The sequence below is a fragment of the Symphalangus syndactylus genome, chromosome 15 (genome assembly GCF_028878055.3).
Source record: "Symphalangus syndactylus isolate Jambi chromosome 15, NHGRI_mSymSyn1-v2.1_pri, whole genome shotgun sequence".
Classification (NCBI taxonomy): domain Eukaryota; kingdom Metazoa; phylum Chordata; class Mammalia; order Primates; family Hylobatidae; genus Symphalangus; species Symphalangus syndactylus.
In genome coordinates, this window is record NC_072437.2 from 91465574 (window position 1) to 91489201 (window position 23628).

At 42.1% G+C, this 23628-nt stretch overlaps 2 protein-coding genes across 2 annotated transcripts in view; both read right to left on the bottom strand.

Moving 5' to 3' along the window:
* Positions 1-820: 820 nt before the first annotated feature.
* RNF6 (ring finger protein 6) overlaps positions 821-23628 on the bottom strand; it is a 71255-nt gene continuing 48447 nt past the window's right edge. Inside the window, exon 6 of the mRNA XM_055244088.2 lies at positions 821-857. Within this exon, the coding sequence (XP_055100063.1) occupies positions 828-857 (30 nt within the window). The 3' untranslated portion in view covers positions 821-827. The remainder of the gene's footprint in view (positions 858-23628) is intronic.
* On the bottom strand, positions 15949-17121 carry LOC129463508 (exopolyphosphatase PRUNE1). The gene is given in 5 exon segments (XM_055244104.2): positions 15949-16037; positions 16040-16312; positions 16315-16406; positions 16408-16785; positions 16787-17121. Coding segments are annotated over 5 exon segments (1167 nt in total).

A 23628-nucleotide genomic window follows, 5' to 3' on the forward strand; every position in this document is an offset into this window, starting at 1 on the left:
CACTTCTTAGATGTATTGCTTACTAAAGGAGGGGGAATGGGGAAAATGAAATAACCTTGAAAAGTTTTCATGCCTAACTGGGCTATATTAACTCTATACCAAAAAAGTGTATGCAAATTTTTTTTGGTAAAAATTATTTGGAGTCAAACACCACTTTTACCTTTAAAATGGCATATTGGGAATCTGTTAAAAAAATCTTGAAAACATCAGGATTTTACATTTAAAAATTTTACGATTTAGGGATGAGAGACAAGGAATGACCTTCTTCCAAATTGCACTTACTTTAGGACAAGTACACAAATTTCTCAAATGTAATTGAGCTCTCCTTCTCTATGAGAACTACCTTACTTAAATAAAAAAGATAATAATTCAGGTAGTTTTCATTTTTTATATTTGTGTAAGATACACATAACAACATTTTCCATCTTAACTATTTTTAAGTGTACAGTTCAGTGGCATTAACTACATTCACGTTGTGTGAAACCATCCCCACCATCCATCTCTGGAGTGCTTTTCATCTTTTCATCTTGCAGACCAATCTCTCCATTCCTCTCTCCTCCCAACCTCTGGCAACTGCCTATTTACTTTCTATCTCTGTGAATTTGACTACCGTAGCTTTCTCCCATACATGGAATCATGCATATTTGTCCTTTTGTGTCTTGCTTATTTCATGTAGTGTGATATCCTCCAGTAGAATGACCTTTTAATTACTGATTCTTCTTGTGAGTAGATGAGGTTTCAATGGCATGGGCCACTTTACAGTGCATTACTTACGTGGGACATTTAGACCAAGAGAGCTGTTCATGAGGACATTGTTGGAGGGTGACTTAGTTGATTGGGGAGTTATACTCTTCACCCTGGGAATAAATCAAACACAGCCTGGCTTTAGTTCATTGGAACAGATCTCAAAGGAGTTTATTGGAAAAAATCAAGTTGCAAAGTTAAAGTAAAAAACTGTACTCACATTTTGGAAAATGTTCATATATTTAAAATAAGATAGGCTGGGTGCGGTGGCTCACGCCTGTAATCCCAGTACTTTGGGAGTCTGAGGCAGGTGGATCACTTGAGGTCAAGAGTTCGAGACCAGACTGGCCAACATGACAAAACCCCATCTCTACTAAAAATACAAAAATTAGCTGGGCGTGGTGGCACATGCCTGTAATCCCAGCTACTGCTGAGACATGAGAATCGCTTGAACCTAGGGGGCAGAGGTTGCAATAAACCCAGATTGCACCACTGCACTCCAGCATGGGTGACAGAACAAGATTCCATCTCAAAACAAAACAAAAATATTCCCGGGCAAGATGGTCGAATAGGAACAACTCTGATCTGCAGCTCCCAGGGAGACCAATGCAGAAGGTGGCTGATTTCTGCATTTCCAACTGAGGTACCTGGCTCATCTCACTGGGACTGGATAGACAGGGGGTGCAGTCCACGGAGGGCAAGCAGAAGCAGGATGGGGCATTGCCTCACCAGAGAAGTGCAAGGGGTCAGGGAACTCCCTCGCCTAGCCAAGGGAAGCCTTGAAGGACCGTGCCATGAGGAACAGTGCATTCCAGGCCAGATACTATGCTTTTCCCATGGTCTTCACAACCCATAGGCCAAGAGATTCCCTTGGGTGCCTACGCCACCAGGGCCCTGGGTTTCAACACAAAACCAGGCGGCTGTTTGGGTAGACACTGAGCTAGCTTCAGGATTTGTTGGTTTCTTTTTTTCTCATACCCCAGTGGCACCTGGAACACCAGCGAGAAAAAACCGTTCACTCCCCTGGAAAGAGGGCTGAAGCCAGGGAGCCAAGTGGTCTAGCTCAGTGGATCCCACCACCATGGAGCCCAGCAAGCTAAGATCCACTGGCTTGAAATTCTCACTGCCAGCACAGCAGTCTGAAATCGACCTGGAATGTTTGAGCTTGACTGGGGGAGGGGTGTCCACCATTACTGAGGCTTGAGTAGGCGGTGTACTCACAGTGTACAAGAAGCCCTCGGGAAGTTCATACTGGGTGGAGCCTGCCTCAGTGCCACAAAGCCACAGTAGCCAGACTGCCTCTCTAAATTCCTCCTGTTTGGGCAGGGCGTCTCTGAAAGAAAGGCAGTAGCCCCAGTCAGGGGCTTATAGGTAAACTCCAATCTTCCTGGGACAGAGCACCTGGGGAAGGCGCGGCTATGGGCACAGCTTCAGGAGACTTAAACATTCCTGCCTGCTGGCTCTGAAGAGAGCAGTGGATCTCCCAGCACAGTGCTCAAGCTCTGCTAAGGGACAGACTGCCTCCTCAAGTGGGTCCCTGACCCCCGAGCCTCCTGATGGAAAGACACCTCCCAGCAGGAATTGACAGGAATCATACAGGAGAGCTCCAGATGGCATCTGGCAGGTATCCCTCTGGGACAAAGCTTCCAGAGGAAGGAAGAGGCAGCAATCCTTGCTGTTCTGCTGGTGACACCCAGGCAAACAGGGTCTGGAGTGGACCCCCAGCAAACTCCAACAGACCTGCAGAAGAGGGGCCTGACTGTTAGAAGGAAAACTAACAAACCGAAAGCAATAGCATCAATATCAAAAAGAAGGATGACCAAGCAAAAACTCCATCTGAAGGTCACCAACAGAAGACCAAGGTAGATAAATCCACGAAAGTAAGGAAAAACCAGTGAAAAAAGGCTGAAAATGCCAAAAACCAGAATGCCTCTTCTCCTCCAAAGGATCACAACTCCTCGCCAGCAAGGGAACAAAACTGGATGGAGAATGAGTTTGACAAATTGACAAAAGTAGGCTTCAGAAGGTGGGTAGTAAGAAACTCCTCTGAGCTGAAGGAGCATGTTCTAACCCAATACAAGGAAGATAACAACCTTGATAAACGGTTAGAGGAATTGATAACTAGAATAACCAATTTACAGAAGAACATAAATGACCCAATGAAGCTGAAAAACACAGCATGAGAACTTCGTGAAGCACACACAAGTATCAATAGCTGAATCAATCAAGCAGAAGAAAGGCTATCAGAGACTAAAGATCAACTTAATGAAATAAAGCGTGAAGACAAGATTAGAGAAAAAAGAGTGAAAAGGAATGAAAAAAGCCTCCAAGAAATATGGGACTATATGAAAAGACCAAACCAATGTCTGATTGGTGTACCTGAAAGTGATGGGGAGAATGGAATCAAGTTGGAAAACACTCTTCAGGATATTATCCAGGAGAACTTCCGCAACCTAGCAAGACAGGACAACATTCAAATTCAGGAAATACAGAGAACACCACAAAGATACTCCTCGAGAAGAGCAACCCCAAGACACATAATCATCAGATTCACCAAGGTTGAAATGAAGGAAAAAATGCTAAGGGCAGCCAGAGAGAAAAGTCAGGTTACCCACAAAGGGAACCCCGTCAGACTAACAGTGGATCTCTCAGCAGAAACTCTACAAGCCAGAAGAGAGTGGGGGCCAATATTCAACATTCTTAAAGAAAAGAATTTTCAACTCAGAATTTCATATCCAGACAAACTAAGCTTCATGAGTGAAAGAGAAATAAAATACTTTACAGACAAGCAAATGCTGAGAGATTTTGTCACCACCAGGCCTGCCTGACAAAAGCTCCTGAAGGAAGCACTAAACATGGAAAGGAAAAACCGGTACCAGCCACTGCAAAAACATACCAAATTGTAAAGACCATCGACACCACGAAGAAATGCATTAACTAATGGGCAAAATAACCAGCTAGCATCATAATGACAGGATCAAATTCACATATAGTAATATTAACCTTAAATGTAAATGGGCTAAATGCCGCAATACAAAGACACAGACTGGCAAATTGAATAGAGTCAAGACCCATCAGTGTGCTGTATTCAGGAGACTCATCTCATGTGCAAAGACACACATACGCTCAAAATAAAGGGATTGAGGAATATTTACCAAGCAAATGGAAAGCAAAAAAAAAAAAAAAAAAAAAGCAGGGTTTGCAATCCTAGTCTCTAATAAAACAGACTTGAAACCAACAAAGATCAAAAGAGACAAAGAAGAGCATTACATAATGGTAAAGGGATCAATTCAACAAGAAGAGCTAACTATCCTAAATATATATGCACCCAATACAGGAGCACCCAGATTCATAAGGCAAGTTCTTAGAGACATACAAAGAGACTTAGACTCCTACACAGTAATAGTTGGAGACATTAATACCCCACTGTCAATATTAGACAGATCAATGAGACAGACAATTAATAAGGATATTTAGGACTTGAACTCAGCTCTGAACCAAGCAGACCTAATAGACATCTATAGAACTCTCCATCCGAAGTCAACAGAATATACATTCTTCTCAGCACCACATCGCACTTATTCTAACATTGACCACATAATTGGAAGTAAAACACTCCTCAGCAAATGCAAAGGAACGGAAATCATAACAAACAGTCTCTCAGACCACAGTGCAATCAAATTAGAACTCAGGATTAAGAAACTCACTCAAAACCATGTTGGCCAGGCTGGTCTCAAAATCCTTACCTCAGGTGATCTGCCCACCCCAGCCTCCCAAAGTGCTGGAATTACTGGCGTGAGCTACCATGCCCAGCCAGCATGTTTCTTTAATTGCTGTTCTTCACTTATTTTTCTTCACCACATCCCCTAAACTTGGCTTCTATTATAAATCTCCGTATCTTTCTACTACTACTGTTTCTCAGTTACTATCCTTTTCTTCCATGGAAATTTACTAGCACAACTATATGTAATATATATTATAGTATTGTATATATAATACATGATTATTACAAATAATCACATGGCAACAGCAGATAAACAACATTATTATATATTACACACATATATACATTATACACATATAATTATCATATATATGTATATGTATATATGTAATATATATCATACATTATATATCATAATAGAATCACTTTAAAAAACTAGTGAGGAAAGAAGAAAGCTGCCCTGACCTCTGTGTATTTTTAAGTCCTCACAACATTTCTATCAAGTAGGCCTTCCTGTCCCTATTTTGCCATACAAAGATGTTAAATAAACTGCTTGCTTGATAGATCCCAGAGAGTTTTTAATGTATAGTTCTGCCTCAAAGTCCTCTGGATTTTTTTTCTTCTGGTTACTACTGTAGACAGAATTTAAGCTCATTCCTATTATTCCTGATTTAGCAGTCCAAATAGGCTTGAAGATCTCTCCTCTCTACCTTAATCCCACATTCTGTCAAAGCAAACTGCCCAAGACAGCACTTCTTTCTCATCATGTGACTTCCCTACTCTCAACCACGGATGGCTCTGTATGTCCTATAGAGATATTTCAAGAGACTCCTATAAATAAACTTCAAATCCCCATGACTTCTTAGCTCCTTCTCAAATCCCACACCCCTACGTCTTACACAATCAGAGATTCGATCACACCAGAACATCCTCTACTCCCCAAATAGCTTATGTTCTCCTCTGTGATCACTGCCTCCATATCCTCTTCCTAAGGTATGTGTGCTGCTCCCAACTCCCATATCTACCTGTTAAAATCCTACCTGTCCTTCCACAAAGATACAACCTTTTCCACAAGCCTTCCAAAAACTCTTTAATCAGAAATAACCTCTTCTATGTTTACCAAGAACGTAATATGCTCATCTGCTTAGATCTGTCTAGTAATTTTTTTTTTTTTTTGCAGATAACTGCGACTTCAAATAGACTGTGAGCTCCTCTGGGCCAGGGCAATGCATTCATCTTCGTACAAATCTCCACTCCTTAGCACAGTTCTTAATACAAGGTAAATACTTGCATGTGCTATGAAATGATTAGTAAAAAGAACAACTTCGTCAATAGCAAGAACGTCTCCCTTAATGGCAAGAACTTCTCCCAGTGAAAAGTTTTATACACAACTTTCAAATATGGTGGAACACAGAGGTACCCAGGTAAATAAAAGATATATTAAATTCTAAACTGCATTAGAATTGCTAATATTAAACTTAGTAATTTAATATTCTCTTCTGAAAGTAAATCTACGAAGTGACTTAAGTAGATACCATGCCTTCTCCTTTTTCCTAACATGCTTTAGAAAAAGACTTAAAGGAGTGAAAACTAGAAGCAAAAGGTGTAGATAATCACATGATTACACCCAAGTGACCAGTTGGAAAATGAATAAAAATATTACAAATTGAAGAATGAAAAGATCTTCTGTTCTTTACTTTAATATGTGGTAATATGTTCTTTAATATGTGGTAGCAGTGCAGCAAGTAAACATGGAATAAATACACCCGCAAAGTGGCGATGTAAGCCAAGAGCAGTGGCTCATACCTATAATCCCAGCACTTTGGGAGGCTGAGGTGAGAGCATCACTTGAGGACGGAGTTTGAGAAAACGGTGATCTCTTTAAAACACAAATCGGAGAACACTGCCCTGCTTAAAACCCTCTACAGATTTTTTTGACACGCTTGGAGAAATATCAAATTCCTTACCCTAGACTACAAAGACCCTGCACATCCTGCTATGAGCACTACCAAGCCCAGCTCCTGCTCTGCCTGCCCCTGCCCCTTCATTCCGGTTCTACTACACTGGTGCCAAGGCCTTTCTCTCGCAGGGTCTTGGCTCTTGCTGTTGCCTGTGCTTGGAATGATCTTCCTCCGTATCTTCTCATGGCTGCCTCCTTCCATCCTTCAATTACTTGCTCAAATCCCACCTCCTCAGAAAGGCTTCCATGACCACCCAACTAAAGGCAAATCTCCACCACCAACAGCACCACAGCCTGTCTCTGCTGGATCATACTGTTTAATTTTCTTTATAACACTCATCATGACCTGAAATTATCTGGGTTTGTTGTTGTTGTTGTTTGTTTGTTTTTTGAGATGGAGTTTCACTCTTGTTGCCCAGGCTGGAGTGCAATGGCGCGATCTTGGCTCACTGCAACCTTTGCCTCCCAGGTTCAGGCAATTCTCCTGCCTCAGCCTCCTGAGTAGCTGAGATTACAGGCCCACACCACCATGCCTGGCTAATTTTTTATATTTTTAGTAGAGATGGGGTTTCATCATGTTGGTCAGGCTGGTCTCGCACTCCTGACTTCAAGTGATCCACACGCCTCAGCTTCCCAAAGTGCTGGGATTACAGGCGTGAGCCACCGCACCCAGCCGACCTGAAATTATCTGTTTACTTGCTTGTTTAGTATCTGCCTCCTTCCACTAGACCATAAGCCCTGCATACAGGCAGTGATCATGGCCACTGTGGTTCTAGAAAAGTGGCTGACATGTGGAAGGTGCTCGAAACTATTTGTAGCAGCATAAACTACATTTTACCCCACGAGGACGAAGGTATATTTTTTGCGTTCTCTAGCTTATCTTTCACCTCGGGAAGCACAGATTAGTTGAAAGCATCAGGGGATTCGGAATCAGATAGACTTGGATCTAAATCCCGATTCTGCCACTTATTTTCCCAGTGATGTTGGCAGGGTCATTTAAATGGAGCTATAGCTACAAATTTTTCATTGTGATTAAAAACTAAATGGATGAACCAACTCTAAGGTCTGTCTGCCTTAGAGGACTGCATTGCACATGTAAGTGACTGATTTGGCTCTCAGCCACCAGCTCTTTCCTGGACTCATGCTCTTTCAACAAAAAGAATTTTATTTCTCCTCAGGAATAATGTTGCTTAAGAAAAGAAGGTTCAACAGGCAACCTACAGAATGGGAGAAAATTTTTACAATTTACCCATCTGACAAAGGGCTAATATCCATAATCTACAAAGAACTTAAACAAATTTACAAGAAAAAACCAAACAACCCCATCAAAAAGTGGGTGAAGGATATGAACAGACACTTCTCAAAAGAAGACATTTATGCAGCCAGCAGACACATGAAAAAATGCTCATCATCACTGGCCATCAGAGAAATGCAAATCAAAACCACAGTGAGATACCATCTCACACCAGTTAAAATGGCGATCATTAAAAAGTCAGGAAACAACAGGTGCTGGAGAGGATGTGGAAACATAGGAACACTTTTACACTGTTGGTAGGACGGTAAACTAGTTCAACCATTGTGGAAGACAGTGTGGCGATTCCTCAAGGATCTAGAACTAGAAATACCATTTGACCCAGCCATCCCATTACTGGGTATATACCCAAAGGATTATAAATCATGCTGCTATAGAGACACATGCACACGTATGTTTATTGCAGCACTATTCACAATAGCAAAGACTTGGAACCAACCCAAATGTCCAACAACGATAGACTGGATTAAGAAAATGTGGCACATATACAGCATGGAATACTATGCAGCCATAAAAAAGGATGAGTTCATGTCTTTTGTAGGGACATGGATGAAGCTGAAAACCATCATTCTCAGCAAACTATTGCAAGGCCAGAAAACCAAACACCGCATGTTCTCACTCATAGGTAGGAATTGAACAATGAGAACACTTGGACACAGGGTGGGGAACATCACACATTGGGGACTGTCATGGGGTGGAGGGAGCGGGGAGGGATAGCATTAGGAGATATACCTAATATTAAATGACAAGTTAATGAGTGCAGCACACCAACATGGCATATGTATACATATGTAACAAACCTGCACATTGTGCACATGTACCCTAGAACTTAAAGTATAATAATAATAAAAAAAAGAATGTTCAAGCTTAACATTCAAGAAGTAAGAAATTCACAGAAATAATTCCTGAAGAAGAGAAAAAACAGCTCCTTTCATTAGTAGGAGGAGGAAAATTCAAACACGAGCATCAGAAAACAGTGCTCCAATTAAAATAATGGTAATAATAAATAAATACAGTTAGTGCTACATACGTGTTTACAATGTGCCAGGTATTGTTGTTTATCTCCACAATAATGCTTGAGGTCAATACCATTGTTATTCTCGTATTACTTTTTTCTTTTCCTTTTTTTAGAGATAGGGTCTCACTCTGTTGCCCAGGCTAGAGTATAGTGATGCAATCATAGCTCACTGCAGCCCCAGCCTCCTGGGCTCAAGTGATCATCCTGCCTCAGCCTCCCAAGTAGCTGTGACTACAGGCATGCATCACTGTCTCTGGCTAATGTTTAATTTTTTTGTGGAGTGCTATGTTTCCCAGGCTGGTCTAGAACTCCTGGGCTCAAGTGATCCTCCCACCTTGGCCTCCCAAAGTGCCGGAATTAAAGGTGAGAGCATTGTTCCCATCAAGAAACCGATGCACAGGGAGTTTCAGTAACTAGGAAAGTCATGAGCTAGTCAGTAACAGAATCACAACAGTGACCACAGACGATGCTTGTCCCTCACTCAATCTCCCATGCTCTTTCCACCCCCGGCACCCTTCCTCTCCACATGGATCTGTGCTTCTGTGCCTTCTCCCTCTTCCTCCTTCCTCCTCTAGCACTGGCCCCAGTCAATAGCTACAATGTAGCATATTCTGCCACCAAGATGGCAGCTCTGCTAGGCTGCCCATGAGCAGTGTGCCAGCAAGACTGGCTAAAAGAGATGGGAGAAATATCTAGGCATCTTCAGCCTCCCTGAGAGCCCCCTCAGCCTCAGTCTTCCTCTGCTCCCATCTGACTTAGGAGAGTCCAAGCGAAAGCCCCTGTCCTCCAAGGATGGCCCAAGTGTGTACAGTCTTCATACTGAAGAACACCCAAGCTACAGAGTGCTTCCCAATGGGGATAAAGGATCAGCAGTTGCTTTAAGTGCTTGCAAAGCTGTTAGAACACTACTCAAGGCAATGTAGCTCTTTCAGTGGCACCTAGTTATGAGCACACATTTTAATAACAGACAATGATTGATTTAGTAGTAACAGTCAAAAACCAAGGAAGGGGAAAGCTACATGAACATTAAAGTACGTTTTCTTGTAATAAAGGTTTTAGAAAAAGATTTCCTAGACATGGGGGATGTTGGTAACAGCTTTTCCCAGGCCTTAAAAGCTTTTTTTTTTTTAAGTCATTAAGAAATAAGGCTTTGGGCCGGGCGCGGTGGCTCACGCTTGTAATCCCAGCACTGTGGGGGGCCGAGGCGGGTGGATCACGAGGTCAGGAGATCGAGACCACGGAGAAACCCCGTCTCTACTAAAAAAAAAAAAAAATACAAAAAAATTAGCCGGGCGTGGTGGCGGGTGTCTGTAGTCCCAGCTACTCGGAGAGGCTGAGGCAGGAGAATGGCGTGAACCCAGGAGGCGGAGCTTGCAGTGAGCCGAGTTTGCGTCACTGCACTCCAGCCTGGGGGACAGAGCGAGACTCCGTCCCAAAAAAAAAAAAAAAAAAAAAAAAAAAAGAAATAAGGCTTTGAAAAGATGATTTTTTTAAAAATCATCTAGCTTTGGGAAGAATGATCTAGTTCGTCGTTTCCTTTCAGATTCAACATTAGAAACGTTCCGATGGTTCCAGAGACAGGAGTGCATGAGTCTTGAGGAAAGGACAATAAAAATAACACCACCATCAATATCTTCCCAGCGTGCTCTGGGGAGAATCAGGCCACAGCTGCTAGAGGCACAGGCCTGCTAAAGTATGAGAAGAGAGGAGGATGTAGGTGGACACGCCTTCCTTTACAAAGAACACAATGAATTAATTCACTATTTTAAAGAGACGGTTTTTGGGTTATCTGTGAAAATAATTCCCAACATCCATCTTTCTGTCAAATATTTATTGAGCGCTTACTGGAAACCAGCCCTTGCAGGAAGTAACGGATGCCCTCGGAAGCTTACAGTCTAGTTTGTGGGACAGTCATTAAGTAATAACAGATTCAGAATCACCACCCTGACTTTGACAAGTGCTGTAAAGGAGAGACCCATATGAACTTATCAAAGGGAGTTTGGCCCAGGAGGCCTGAAGAAGTGAGAACTAAGCTGAGATGTCAAGGTAGAGGCTAACTAGAGTTTCATGATTCTGCATTGCACTTTTCATTTATGTTCCCAAATCTCAATCTGTACAGTCACAGAAACAGCCCTGAGGAATACACGAACTTTATAAAAAGGTAGCCTACCTAGAGAAGTCCAGGACATTACGATTTTCAAAAGTGGGCCAGGCGCAGTGGCTCACACTTATAATCCCAGCACTTTGGGAGGCTGAGGCAGGTGGATCACCTGAGGTCAGGGGTTCAAGACAAGCCTGGCCAACATGGAGAAATCCATCTCTACCTAAAAGTACAAAAATTAGCTCGGCATGGTGGCACATGCCTGTAATCCCAGCTACTTGGGAGACTGAGGCAGGAAAATCGTTTGAACCCTGGAGGCGGAGGTTGCAGTGAGCCAAAACCACACCACTGCACTCCAACATGGGCGACAAAGTGAGACACCATCTCAAAAGAAAAAAAAAATAGATTTCCAAAAGTGTATTTTTCTCCCATCTACAGGAAGCTAAGACAACATATTCTTACCTAAGGAAAAACGTATTCATTTTGCAACATGATTCTTACCCCCATCACAAATAAGGTTTACCCTCCAAATACACATCTTTTCAAAATATAAATTTTCTTGCAAGTCTGATGGGATGATGGCTCCCTCCCCTGGTAAGAGCAGTGTTTGCAACCTGGGCAATATTGAGAGCACAAATGATTCTAACAGCGCTAATTTGGACAGCGCCGATTTAGGACAGAAGTACCTCCCTTTCCAACCTAAAATCAGCACTATTAGAAACATTTTAAAAATATTCTCAGGTGTCAGGGTTACCTGCAATAAGTGAGACAATCAGCACACAGCAATGGGAGAACAAACCAATCTTTGTGTTACATTGCACAGATCAAATGAAATCCTTAATGCTTAGTTTGAAGAGGTAAATATGGAAAGATGTGGCATGCTATATATAACATTTTACAGCAACAGTGCATGCTTTTCTAAATTTTTCCAGTTTCAGCCTCTTGATTTCCTTTAGGCAAGATCAACTTATCTCTGAATCTGCCAGCTCTCAGCAACTCTAATATGGCACTGAGCACTGTAGGATTTTAAATAATTTGAGAGTCATCCATATGCCAGATACCATAGATATAAAGATGAATTAATCAGTCACTTCTACCAAAGACTCAATGTCTAGTAACATCCTTAACCATTGCATTATTACTAGGAAAAGAATCCGTGTGTTGGCCACCATGTTTGCATTGCTTCAACTTTTTTCCTCATAGTAGCAAAGGCCTGTGGTGAAAAGTTATCAAGACAGAACAAGGAAATAGTCAGCATAATAACTGAACTCACCTAAAATAGTTTGAACCGTATTAATTCTTCACTGGAAAAATAGAGTATATATTTCTTTCTTTCTTTCTTTCTTTTCTTGTTGCCCAGGCTGGAGTGCAGTGGTGCAATCTCAGCTCACTGCAACCTCCACCTCCCAGGTTTAAGTGATTCTCCTGCCTCAGCCTCCCGAGTAGCTGGGATTACAGGCACCTGCCACCACACCCAGCTGATTTTTGTATTTTTACCAGAGATAGGGTTTCACTGTGTTGGCCAGGCTGGTCTTGAATTCCTGACCTAAGTTGATTTCCCCGCCTCTGCCTCCCAAACTGTTGCGATTACAGGCATGAGCCACCGTGCCCGGCCTAAAACACAGTATATTTCTTGAAGCTCTGAGGATTCTAACTCTTTGGAATAGCTTACTTTAATTGTGCACTTTCTATGTATCAGGCACTAATTTCAATTACTTTACATAGATTAATTTGTCTTATCCTCACAAGGACCCTATGACGTGCTTGATGATAAAACTGGGGCAAATATAGAGAAGTTAAGGAATGTTCCCAAGAATGATGGCTGGGCAGGCGTGGAGCCAGGTTGAAACCCCAGGCACTGTGACTCCGGGGCTCCTGTTCTGAACCACTGTACCCTTGCAGCTCTCTGGAAAGGCAGGTAAATGTAATGCATTGAAAAGCATTCGGGGTGCTGCCCACAGCGTCTCTGGTGTCAGAGTATGGTGTTCTGGTAGTGAAAACAAAGCCAAGTTTTTCTGCTCCTTTCACTAAAGCTGCTTCATTGTCAGTAAAAAGTTTGTATCAGTAGAAATTGAGCAAATATAATCACACTGAATTGAATTTAAAACAGATTTCCAGTCTCCAGCACTAACACTGTGTCCATTTTTTAAACTTGGGTTTTTTTGATCCAAATGTACTTATCTGGTCTAGGGACCAGCTTGTGTTCACAAAAGAGGAAATTTGGTTAAAGAGGGCCTCTTTCAGTGTGGCTGAGATGAATCTACCAGGCTGAGGGTAGAATACTTCCTTACTGTTCATAATGATCTTGTTTCTTCTCAAAGACATTCATAGTAACTCCATAAAATGTTTCAAGGCCTTAACTCTACCTCTGTTTTGTTACTGATGATAACTAAACGCACTGCTGAGCCCCAAATTCTGAGCGCCCTCACAGCCTCCTTATGGCAGTCTTTGGGGGTGAACCATGAGTGCTATAAGAACTCCAGGGAAGGAGAAAGGCAGAAGCAATTAAGGTGATCAGTGATAGCACCTACCTCTTCTGAGGCCTCATCACCAGCCAGGCACAAAGAGCTATGCGCACTTAACATCTACCTGGGGGAGGAAGCCTGGTGGATTATATTATTTCCATCTCTCTTGGGAATAACAGAGTGGCACACAGATAACAGGATAAGAAATTCTGTTATATAGTCTTTCGTGGGCTATAAAAAAAGAAAGGCACAAAGTTAGTGTCTTTCAACATCAATAACACAAGAGGTATATATGGTCTAAAATTTGTACCAACTGTATTTTGACCTCAGGTACACACAAAGTCAGGCACCAGCGAAAAACCATATCATGCATTCAAAAATGTATTTGTGGGGTGGCTACCGAGGCCAGGATGGTATAGGAGGCTGGAGAGACCTCAGGAAACCAGCTGACCCTGCCTTCTTGGAGCTTTATTCTCACTGGAGAGAGAGAATTTCCCCAAACTGGAGAAAACAAATAGGGACTGTGATAGAGAAAAGAAGGGCATATTGTACTGTATCAGATTGTATCGTATCGTATCGTATCGTATTTTTGAGGTGGAGTCTAGCTCTATTGCCCAGCCTGGAGTGCAATAGTGTGATCTCGGCTCACTACAACCTCCACCTCCCATGTTCAAGCAATTCTCTTGCCTCAGCCTCCCAAGTAGCTAAGATTGCAAGTGCCCACCACCACGCCCAGCTAATTTTTGCATTTTTAGTAGAGACGAGGTTTCACCATGTTGGCCAGGGTGGTCTTGAACTCCTGACCTCAAGTAATCTGCCTGTCTTGGCCTCCCAAAGTGCTGGGATTATAGGCATGAGCCACTGTGCCCAACCTTTTTTTTTTTTTTTTTTTTTTAACAGGAAAATAGTATTTAATACTTCAACAAAATGCAAAGTAAAATATCCAAGTTGCAAAACATAAATTCCTTTGGTTCAGTCATCACACCACTATTTTTACCTTCCACATAGCTATAGACATCACACCCTCAAAGCAAAGTCAGACTGTCCCCCTTCGTACTGAAAGATGTCATGCCAAAGCCATCACATACCCCACCGTTCAGTGAAATTGTTGGCAACTTACATGGAATAGAGCTGTGAGGTAGGAAAAGGGGGAAAGGGTTGGTCTGAAGAAAAGGGGAGACTCTCCACACACAGAGCAAGTCAGCAGGAGGGAGATCTCTGCTGGGTCACCACGCCATGAACCATACCCCTTCCATGCTACATGAGGCTGAGTTCTTGGTACAATCGCACATAAATACAGACAATCAAGTGAACCTGAGCACCCCCAGGGAAAACAGAAGAAAAATACAGAGAGGCAGAGGAGAGGAAGAATGGCAGCAAGAGGCAGATTACAGAATACCAGAGAAAATCTAGTCCAAACACTGTTTTACAGATGGGAGACCTAGAGTAGAAGGTCTTGCCAAAAGACACAGTTTATGGCAGTATTAGAATTCCATGCTGCCTTTTAATATGAGCAAGGAGAAAAAAAAATGGACAAGAAATGGGTAGACTTGCTAAGGCAGGGGCAGACCCAGGCATCTCATTCCACTTCTGCTGTCTTTTTGGAAGAGTGCCCGTGAGGTCTTAAGGCCTTTCTGGGTGCTTCCTTGATTCTCAAGAATCAGCAGCCATCAAGGTTTCTTTAAGGTTCCTGTGGCTCTGGACACAGGGATCCAAAGAAACAGAGACCCAGGCCACCTAATCAGGACAGAAGATAATGGCCCCTAATCTGCTCCCAAACAAGACCTGAAGCAGTGACAACAAGGTCAGAATAGAAATTCAGCCACCCCTCAGTCAAACACCATAACCTAAATGGGGGCTGCAGGAAGAGTCGCGGAGCTGGAAATCTGCAATACTTGAATGAATAAGTGAATGAATGAATACATGGAGATGACCAATGCATATTTGGCTCCGTGACAGATACTGGTTCTGTTCACAATCTGTGCTGAGGGCAGTTTTGGGGTCTACATTCTTTCTGTCCACTCTGCTGGGATTGTGGGTGTATCATATTGTGCCCCTGGCAAACAAACTGAAAGAAGTGAGTGCAGATTTAAATAATAAAATGTGTCTGACTGGTAGAGATTAAGGGGAGAAAGTGGAAAGCTAATTTTTTTTTAAGACGGAGTCTCGCTCTGTTGCCCAGGCTGGAGTGCAGTGGCACGTTCTTGGCTCACTGCAAGCTTTGCCTCCTGGGTTCACGCCATTCTCCTGCCTCAGCCTCCCGAGTAGCTGGGACTACAGGCGCCCGCCAGCACACCTAGCTAATTTTTTGTATTTTTGGTAGAGACGGGGTTTCACCATGTTAGCCAGGATGGTCTTGATCTCCTGACCTCATGATCCGCCAGCCTCGGCCTCCCTAAGTGCTGGGATTACAGGCGTGAGCCACCACGCCCGGCCAGAAAGCCATTCTTAAACCAGCTGCTTTTTTTTTCTCCTCTCAGTATTTTTCTCCTCTCAGTTTTATAAGAACAGTATACCAGATCCTGCAGCAATGAAGACAGAATTGCTGAATCTCCAAACATCTCAAAACATGCATTTGAGGTGAATCAGGTAGTCTCATCCACTACCCCTTCCCCTCCCAACAGTCATTTCCTGGACAGGGAGGCAGTGGTAGACTGTGACAGTGAGATCTCACTGCACTTCTCAAGGACGGCCTCAGTGGAGAGTTTAGGCAGCCCTGTTCCAGAGAACACTCATCCACCAGGCTGTTCATGGACATGGGAGGCAGCAGAGGGTCCTCCTCATCTTGACTCAGTCCAGGAATCAGGGAGTTATTTGCCCTGTCCAATTCCTTATCCACCTGCTCCCTGGACACACCCACTGTCTCAGGCTGTCCTAAAGGGATCTTCATGGAGTCAAAATATGCTGACAGGGCTTCCTGGAGCAGAGGCAGAAGTTTCTTTCAAGAGACCTGGGTGTTGCCTTGAAGATGGGCTTGAAGGTTAGAGAGGTACCTAGGTCAGGGGTCAGCTTCAGGGACGGAGAGTGGGAGCATTCCAGGACTTCACAGACCGTTGTTCGGAGCACCACGTGGAGACAAAATAGCCAATCACCGCACTGGCTCGTTGTGAGTGTTGGAAAAGATAGTCATGGCAATCAGGACATCATAGCTGCGAGCCTGGCAGAAAGCATGGGGATCTGCAAGGAGGTCAGACCTCGGCAGTAAGGCCTCCAAATCCATATAGATTGCACGAATGGCCACCTTGATGCCTTGTCCAGAAATGGTCTTCTGGTCCTTTCTCAGCATCTGCTCAGTGGTCAGTCCTGATACATTGAACTTTGCCTTTTGTAGGGAATCAAAGATATCATTTCTCTTGGGTAGATCTGGGAAGAGGACCTCTAGCTTCGCCACATATTTGCTATCTTTAAGGGTTGCATTTCCAATTTTAAGGTCCATGTTGACACAGTCCAGGATGATGTTTCTTAGGTAAGATATGATGGTCGACAAGGATGAGGGTGAGTTAGCCAGCCTGGAGCAATGCATGGAGGTCAACTTCATCCCAAAAAACCAAGATAGTCTCTGGAATATGAACCTTAAGAAGAAGGAAGATGGTGCCACCTTGCAGAGGTAGCTCAGAATGTTCTATATTTAAAACTGGCACAAAGACTTCCTTCTGCCTCAGTTGTCTTTGCCAGGTAAAAAGCAGGGCAAGAGCAGACACCATGGAGTCCAAATTACAGGCTTCATTTCCCAGCACAACATGTAGAGGTCGGGACTTGTGCAGGGTAGTTCAACAGCCCTGCAGGTAGTCCTCCATGGTGAAGCCCAAAGTTTGCCATCACCCTAGTCAAGGAACTCAGGGGCTAGAGAAGGACGTATTTTCGATAGATGGTCAGGGAATAATGCTGGAGGAGATGACATTTAAAATTAATATTGAAACAAAAAGTTTAGTTAGCTGTATAGCTGATGGTGACAGTAGTACATAGCTGACAAAGGGAATAGTATGTCCAAAGTCCCCGAGTCAGGAAACAGCTTGGTGTGTTTGTGGAGCTTCTAGACAAGTGTGACTTTAGCATCTTGAGCAAGGGGAACAATGACAGAATGAGGTTAGAGAGTAGACCATGGTAATGAGTTCAGATTTTATGTTAAGTGTGGTGCCAGTCCTCAGGAGGTTTCTAAGCAAAGGATGGACATGTATAAACGTATGCTTTAAATGGTCGCTTTAGTTTTTGGGAAGATCAAGATTTCAGATCAAGTAGATCAATGTCTTAAAATAGATAAGTGAAGATATTGGTTGCATGCAATAGAACCAAATAGTTTAAAAGCAAATAAACAGTCTTAACAGAGACTGCTACATAGTAAAAGCTCTTGTATAATGTTTAAATTGACTCACTCTCATAAGTTCAGTGCTTAGCTCATAATATCAGTACAAAATCCCTTGCTTATTATATGAACATCAAAAAATTTCAAGACCCTCTCCCTCTTCCTGGATTCAGAACATGATACGTTTTAGGAAGCCATATAGATATTTTAAAGTTATGTAGCACCACTGTGTCAACTTAGAATGAAAATAACAGGCTTACATGGCCATTCTCAAAGTTCTCCAATAACTTGGGGTCGTTAAATTCACAAGATGCTGGGATGGAAGAAGGTGTCTGACTATGAGGAAAAATAGAAAAGATTAACAAAAAGTTCCCGGTGGTGCCAGTCAGTATTCAAAAGGATCTGAAATAAACACACAGCCCATCTTCTGTTTTTAGGAGGATCACAAAGAGTCTATAGAACTATAATAATACAGTTCTGTCCAGTGATACATCCTCCCGGCCTCAAAGCTGCAAAATGGCATCCAAAGATGCCTAAACCTGTGTTGAGAACCGTACGGTTACAGGGAATTTGAGCCAAAGTGGCTACGAAAGCAATAAATTCATGGTTATATTCTAGGCTCTCTGACTACCGCACAGGGAAGATCTATCCAGAGGAGCTTCTGGAAACTGCTGTTTGAGGTCTGGACAAGAGACAGCTCTGGTATCATATGTCAGTACCCTGGTACTGATAAAAGTTGGTTGCAGGAAAAGGGAGCAAGGGAAAAGTTGAAAAGAATAGGACTTCTGCCTGAATAACTTCTCAGGGGAAATGAGGAGGAAATGTAGCTGTTTCAAGACTCTACATATAAAACTCCTTGGGAATTCTAATGTGTATCAAAGCAGATATAAATCATATTTTTAAAATAACTACAAGTTTGCATTTTAAGCTTTACATTTCAGTCTCATTCAGATACAGCTATAGCTTTAGAAATTCAGATAAGTCTTAGAGTAAATAAGAGCTAATTAATTTTAAGAAAAAAAAAAGAATTTCTGGCCAGGCACGGTAGCTCACGCCTATAATCCCAGCACTTTGGGAGGCTGAGGCAGCCAAATCATGAGGTCCGGAGATCAAGACCATCCCGGCTAACAGAGTGAAACCCTGTCTCTACTAAAAATACAAAAAATTTGCCGGATGCAGTGGTGCGCACCTGTAATCCCAGCTACTTGGGACGCTGAGGCAGGAGAATCACTTGAACCCGGGAGGCAGAGGTTGCAGTGAGCCGAGATCGTGCCACTGCACTCCAGCCTGGGCAACAGAGTGAGACTCCACCTCAAAAAAATAAATAAATAAATAAAAATAAAAGAATAAAAAATAAAAAAAGAGAGAGAATTTCTAACAGAGTATGGCAATAAAAACACCCATAAATTACACCTGCAATGGTACACTTCTTAAATGTCATAATATTGCAAGTGAGCATTCCTGTTTTATTAGGAAAATGATACTTTACCTACACAAAATAAAAATGAACACAATAAACCACATGAATTTAAAACAAATTTAGAGAGCAAGACAACAAAATCAAGTTCTTTCTCCTTTTTTTTTCTTTTTCCCTCTGTCTTTCAGGCTGGAGCTCAGTGGCTTGATCTCGGCTCACTGAAAGCCCCACCTCCCAGGTTCAAGCAATTCTCCTGCCTCAGTTTCCTGAGTAGCTGGGATTACAGGTGCCTGCTACAATGCCCAGCTAATTTTTCTATTTTTAATAGACACAGGGTTTCACCATGTTGGCCAAGCTGGTCTCAAACTCCTGACCTCAAGTGATCCACCCGCCTTGACCTCCCAAAGTGTTAGGATTACAGGTGTGAGCCACTGCATCCAGCCAAGTTCTTTCTCTAAATCCTCAAAATATGTAAATTTTTTAGGAAAAAAAGGAGCTCAGTCTATAAGAATTCTATCTTTAATAAGAATTCTATCTTTAATATTTATGCTTTTTTTGAAGGCCATACTCTTCTTTTTTTTTTTGACACTGTGTCACCCTGTCATTCAGGTTGGAGTGCAGTGGTACAATCATAGCTCACTGCAGCCTTGACCCCCGGGCTCACATGATCCTCCCGCTTCAGCCTCCTGAGTAGCTGGGACTTTACAGGCCAAGGCAGGAGGATTGCTTGAGTTCAGGAGTTCAAGACCAGGCTGGGCAACATAGCGAGACCTCCTCTCTACTAGAAATAAAAAAAATTAACCCGGTGTGGTGGTGCATGCCTGTAGTCCCAGCTGCTTGGGAGGCTGAAGTGGGAGGATCGCTTGAGTCCAGGGGAGCTGAGGCTGCAGTGAGCTTGCCTGACAGAGTGAGACCCTGTCTTTAAAAAAAAAAAAAAACAGTTGATATTAGGAAAGTGAAAAAAGATCTACTACTGAAAAAGGCAAATGACTCTTCCATATTGTGGAATATGATGAACTAACAACGTGAACCACCCTTCTGACAAAAACAAGCATAACGCAGGATAAAGAAAAAAGCTCATATTTTAAAATACATCCCAAAGTTGTTCCAGAAGTAAGCAATCCTCCGAGGTCAAACTCAGACCTGTGGAAGGTAGGTGGAAATTCACATTCAAACCGTGAAAGGTAGGTGAGTATCAAAGTGAGCTCTAAGAGTGCTCTAAGAAAAAGTGCCCTGGAATCCTAAGGTTTTTATTTTGAAGGTTGCACAGGATGTGCAGCCCCTTGAAAGCTGCACGGGGGCTAGAAGTATATGGCTGCCCTAGGTGGAGAGTGTCATGGAACACCCCTCCCTAAATCTGAACAAGAGGGATACTGCCTAAAAACAAGCATTAAAGAGAAGTAAACTGCTCAGCAGAATGGGATGGCACACACATTTGCCTGATTGAACCCTGAGACTGGATGGAAGAAAAATATATTTTTCTAGAGAATGCCAATGCAAGCTGGCCTCTCCAGGAGCTTGTGGCCAAATTCACATGACCTGTGGATTCAAACCATCTCAAGTAGAGGATTTAAATTAATGTAGTCTCAAGTAATTGGCAGAAGTAAATGCAAATCTTTCTGCAGAGATGCAACTTCAACCCAGACCTCCAAGAATTCCTACCAAAAAAAGTCCCAAGGATCATGGGGTCATAGTTAAAACAAGGCACCCTAAGTGAAAACCAGCAGATACAAGAGAAAAAGAATCAGATCCACAAATAATTTGGATAGACTGAGAATATGAAATAAATACGTTTTGTGTGGTTTATAAAAACAGTTTAAAAACATGAACAAGGAACAAGAAAATAAAAATAAACCGTATATTTTTAAAATAAATAAAACTTCTAGAAAGTTAAAATTATAATGGTTGAAAAACATAAAACTTGCTGGGCATGGTGGCTCACTCCTGTAATCACAGCACTTTGGGAGGCCTAGATGGGTGGATCACTTGGGGTCAGGAGTTCAAGACTAGCCTGGCCAACATAGGGAAACCCCATCTCTACTAAAGAATACAAAAATTAGCCGGGTTTGGTGGTGCGCACCTAGCTACTCAGGAGGCTGAGCCAGGAGAATCACTTGAACTCAGGAGGCAGAGGTTGCTGTGAGCCGAGATCGCACAACTGCACTCCAGCCTGGGTGACAGAGCAAAACTATATATATATATCTAACTTAAAACTTAACTGAAAGATTAAACCACAGAGTCAAATGAAGAGACAATTAGAAAGCAGAAAGAGGCCAGGTGCAGTGGCTCACGCCTGTAATCCCAGCATTTTGGACGGCTGAGGAGGGCGGATCACTTGAGGTCAGGAGTTCGAGACCAGGCTGGCCAACATGGTGAAACCCTGTCTCTACTAAAAATACAAAAGTTAGCTGGGCGTGGTAGCACACACCTGTAATCCCAGCTTCTTAGGAGGCTGAGGCAGGAGAATCACTTGAACCCAGAAGGTGGAGGTTGCAGTGAGCTGAGATCATGCCACACTGCACTTGACCCTGGCCAACAGAGTGAGACTCTGTCTCCAAAAAAAAAAAAAACAGAAAGATAAATGGGAAGAAATTATTCAGTGCAGAGAGATAATGAGATAGGAAATATGACTGGAGGGTAAGAGGCCAGAAGGCAGAGATAAAAGGGCCAACATACATCTAGTTGGAAATCCAAAGGGAAAGAAAATGGAGGCTGGAGATGAGTCAATATTTAAACATAGATCGGAGTTTTCCAAAGTTGCTGAAAGTCAATGATGCTCATATTCTGGGAGCCCAGTGAATCAGGATAGGATAAATAAAAAGTTACGCAGTAGTGAAACCATAGTGGTCTAAAGAGAAAAATTTCAAAGCAGAAAGCAAAGACCAACCAAAGACCAACCACATGCCCAGCTATCAATGCTAGACTGATGAGTAGCTTCTCAAAACCATCAAAAGTATAAGATGATGGAATAGTTTTAAGATTCTGGGAAAAAGTAACAATATTTCAAGTAGGGAGAAGTAAGGACATTTTCAGACATGTGAAATTTGAGAGATTTGTCCACCAACCCCTCCCTAAAGGAAACTTTAAACACATCATTTAGGTCATCATTGAGGTCAGGAGTTCATTTAGGTGACATATGTGCAAACTCAGATGAAAGTTCTGAGTTATGAGAATTAAAGGTGAGCAAGGACATTGATAAGTATGTGGATAAATCTAAATAAGCACTGCTGCATAAAATAATGATGACAATAGTAGTCTTATTGGCAGGGTTAAAAGATTTTAAAATCAAAATACTAGACAAAAGTAGCGTATAACTGCAAGAGACAAACAGTGTTAAAGTATTTTTATTATTGGCAAAATATACATAAGATAATATTTACCATTTTAACCATTTTTACGTGTCATTAAGTACATTCACATTGTTGTGCAGTCATCACCACAATCATCTAGAGAAATTTTTCATCATGCCAACCGAAACTCCATATCTATTGAACAATCACTTCCTGTTCTCTTCTCTTCCCCATCCTGGAAACCACTATTCTACTGTCTGTCTCTACGAATATGAGAATTCCAGGTATTTCAGATAGGTGGAATCATACAGTAATTGTCCTTTTGTGTCTGGCATATTTCACCTAGCATAAGGCCTCAAGTTTCATCTATGTTGTAGCATCCATCAGAATTTCACTCCTTTTTAAAACTGGGTATGTTTCATTGTGTAGATAGACCATACTTTGTTTATCCATTCATCCACTGATAGTCATTAGAGATTTTTCTACCTTTTTGCTACTGTAAATAATGATTTTATGAACATTGGTATACAAGATCTCTTTGAGGTTCTGCTTTTAGATTTTTGTGTATAAACCTAAATGTGGAATTACTGGATCATATGGTAATTCTATATTTAATTTGTTGAGGAACCACCATATTATTTTCCATAGGAGCCACGCCATTTTTTTTTTTTTTTTTTTTTTGCTTTAAAAAAATAGCCATCCTAATGGGTATGAGGTAATCGCTCATTGTGATTCTGATTTGCATTCTCCTAATGATTAGTGATGCTGAGAAGCTTTTCATGTGCTCCTTGGACATTTGTATATCTTCTCTGAAAAAATGTCTACTCAAATCCTTTGCCGATTTTTGAACTGTGTTTTTTTCTGTAGGGTTGTAGTTATTCATATATGCTGGATGTTAAACTCCCTTTCGTCTTGCTGTTTCAAATGTCATTGATTTCTGATCTTTGTGTTTTACCTACATAAACAATATAATTTATATTCAAAGCTTGAATCCCAAAGGTAACTTTCATTAATATTATATTTAATCGCTTACCTAAAGAGGCTAAGGTCAGTTGACTGGGCAGCGTGAATGAAGTGATCCTTTTCCAACTGTCAATAGAAACCGTACATTCTAAAGGATTAGCAAATAATCAAATTTTTATGAGCAGAAAAAGTACTGGAGATTTGGGCCAGGCACGGCAGCTCACGCCTGTAATCCCAGCACTTTGGGAGACCAAGGTGGGCAGATCATTTGAGGTCAGGAGTTCAAGACCAGCCTTGCCAACATGGCAAAACCCTGTCTCTACTAAAAATA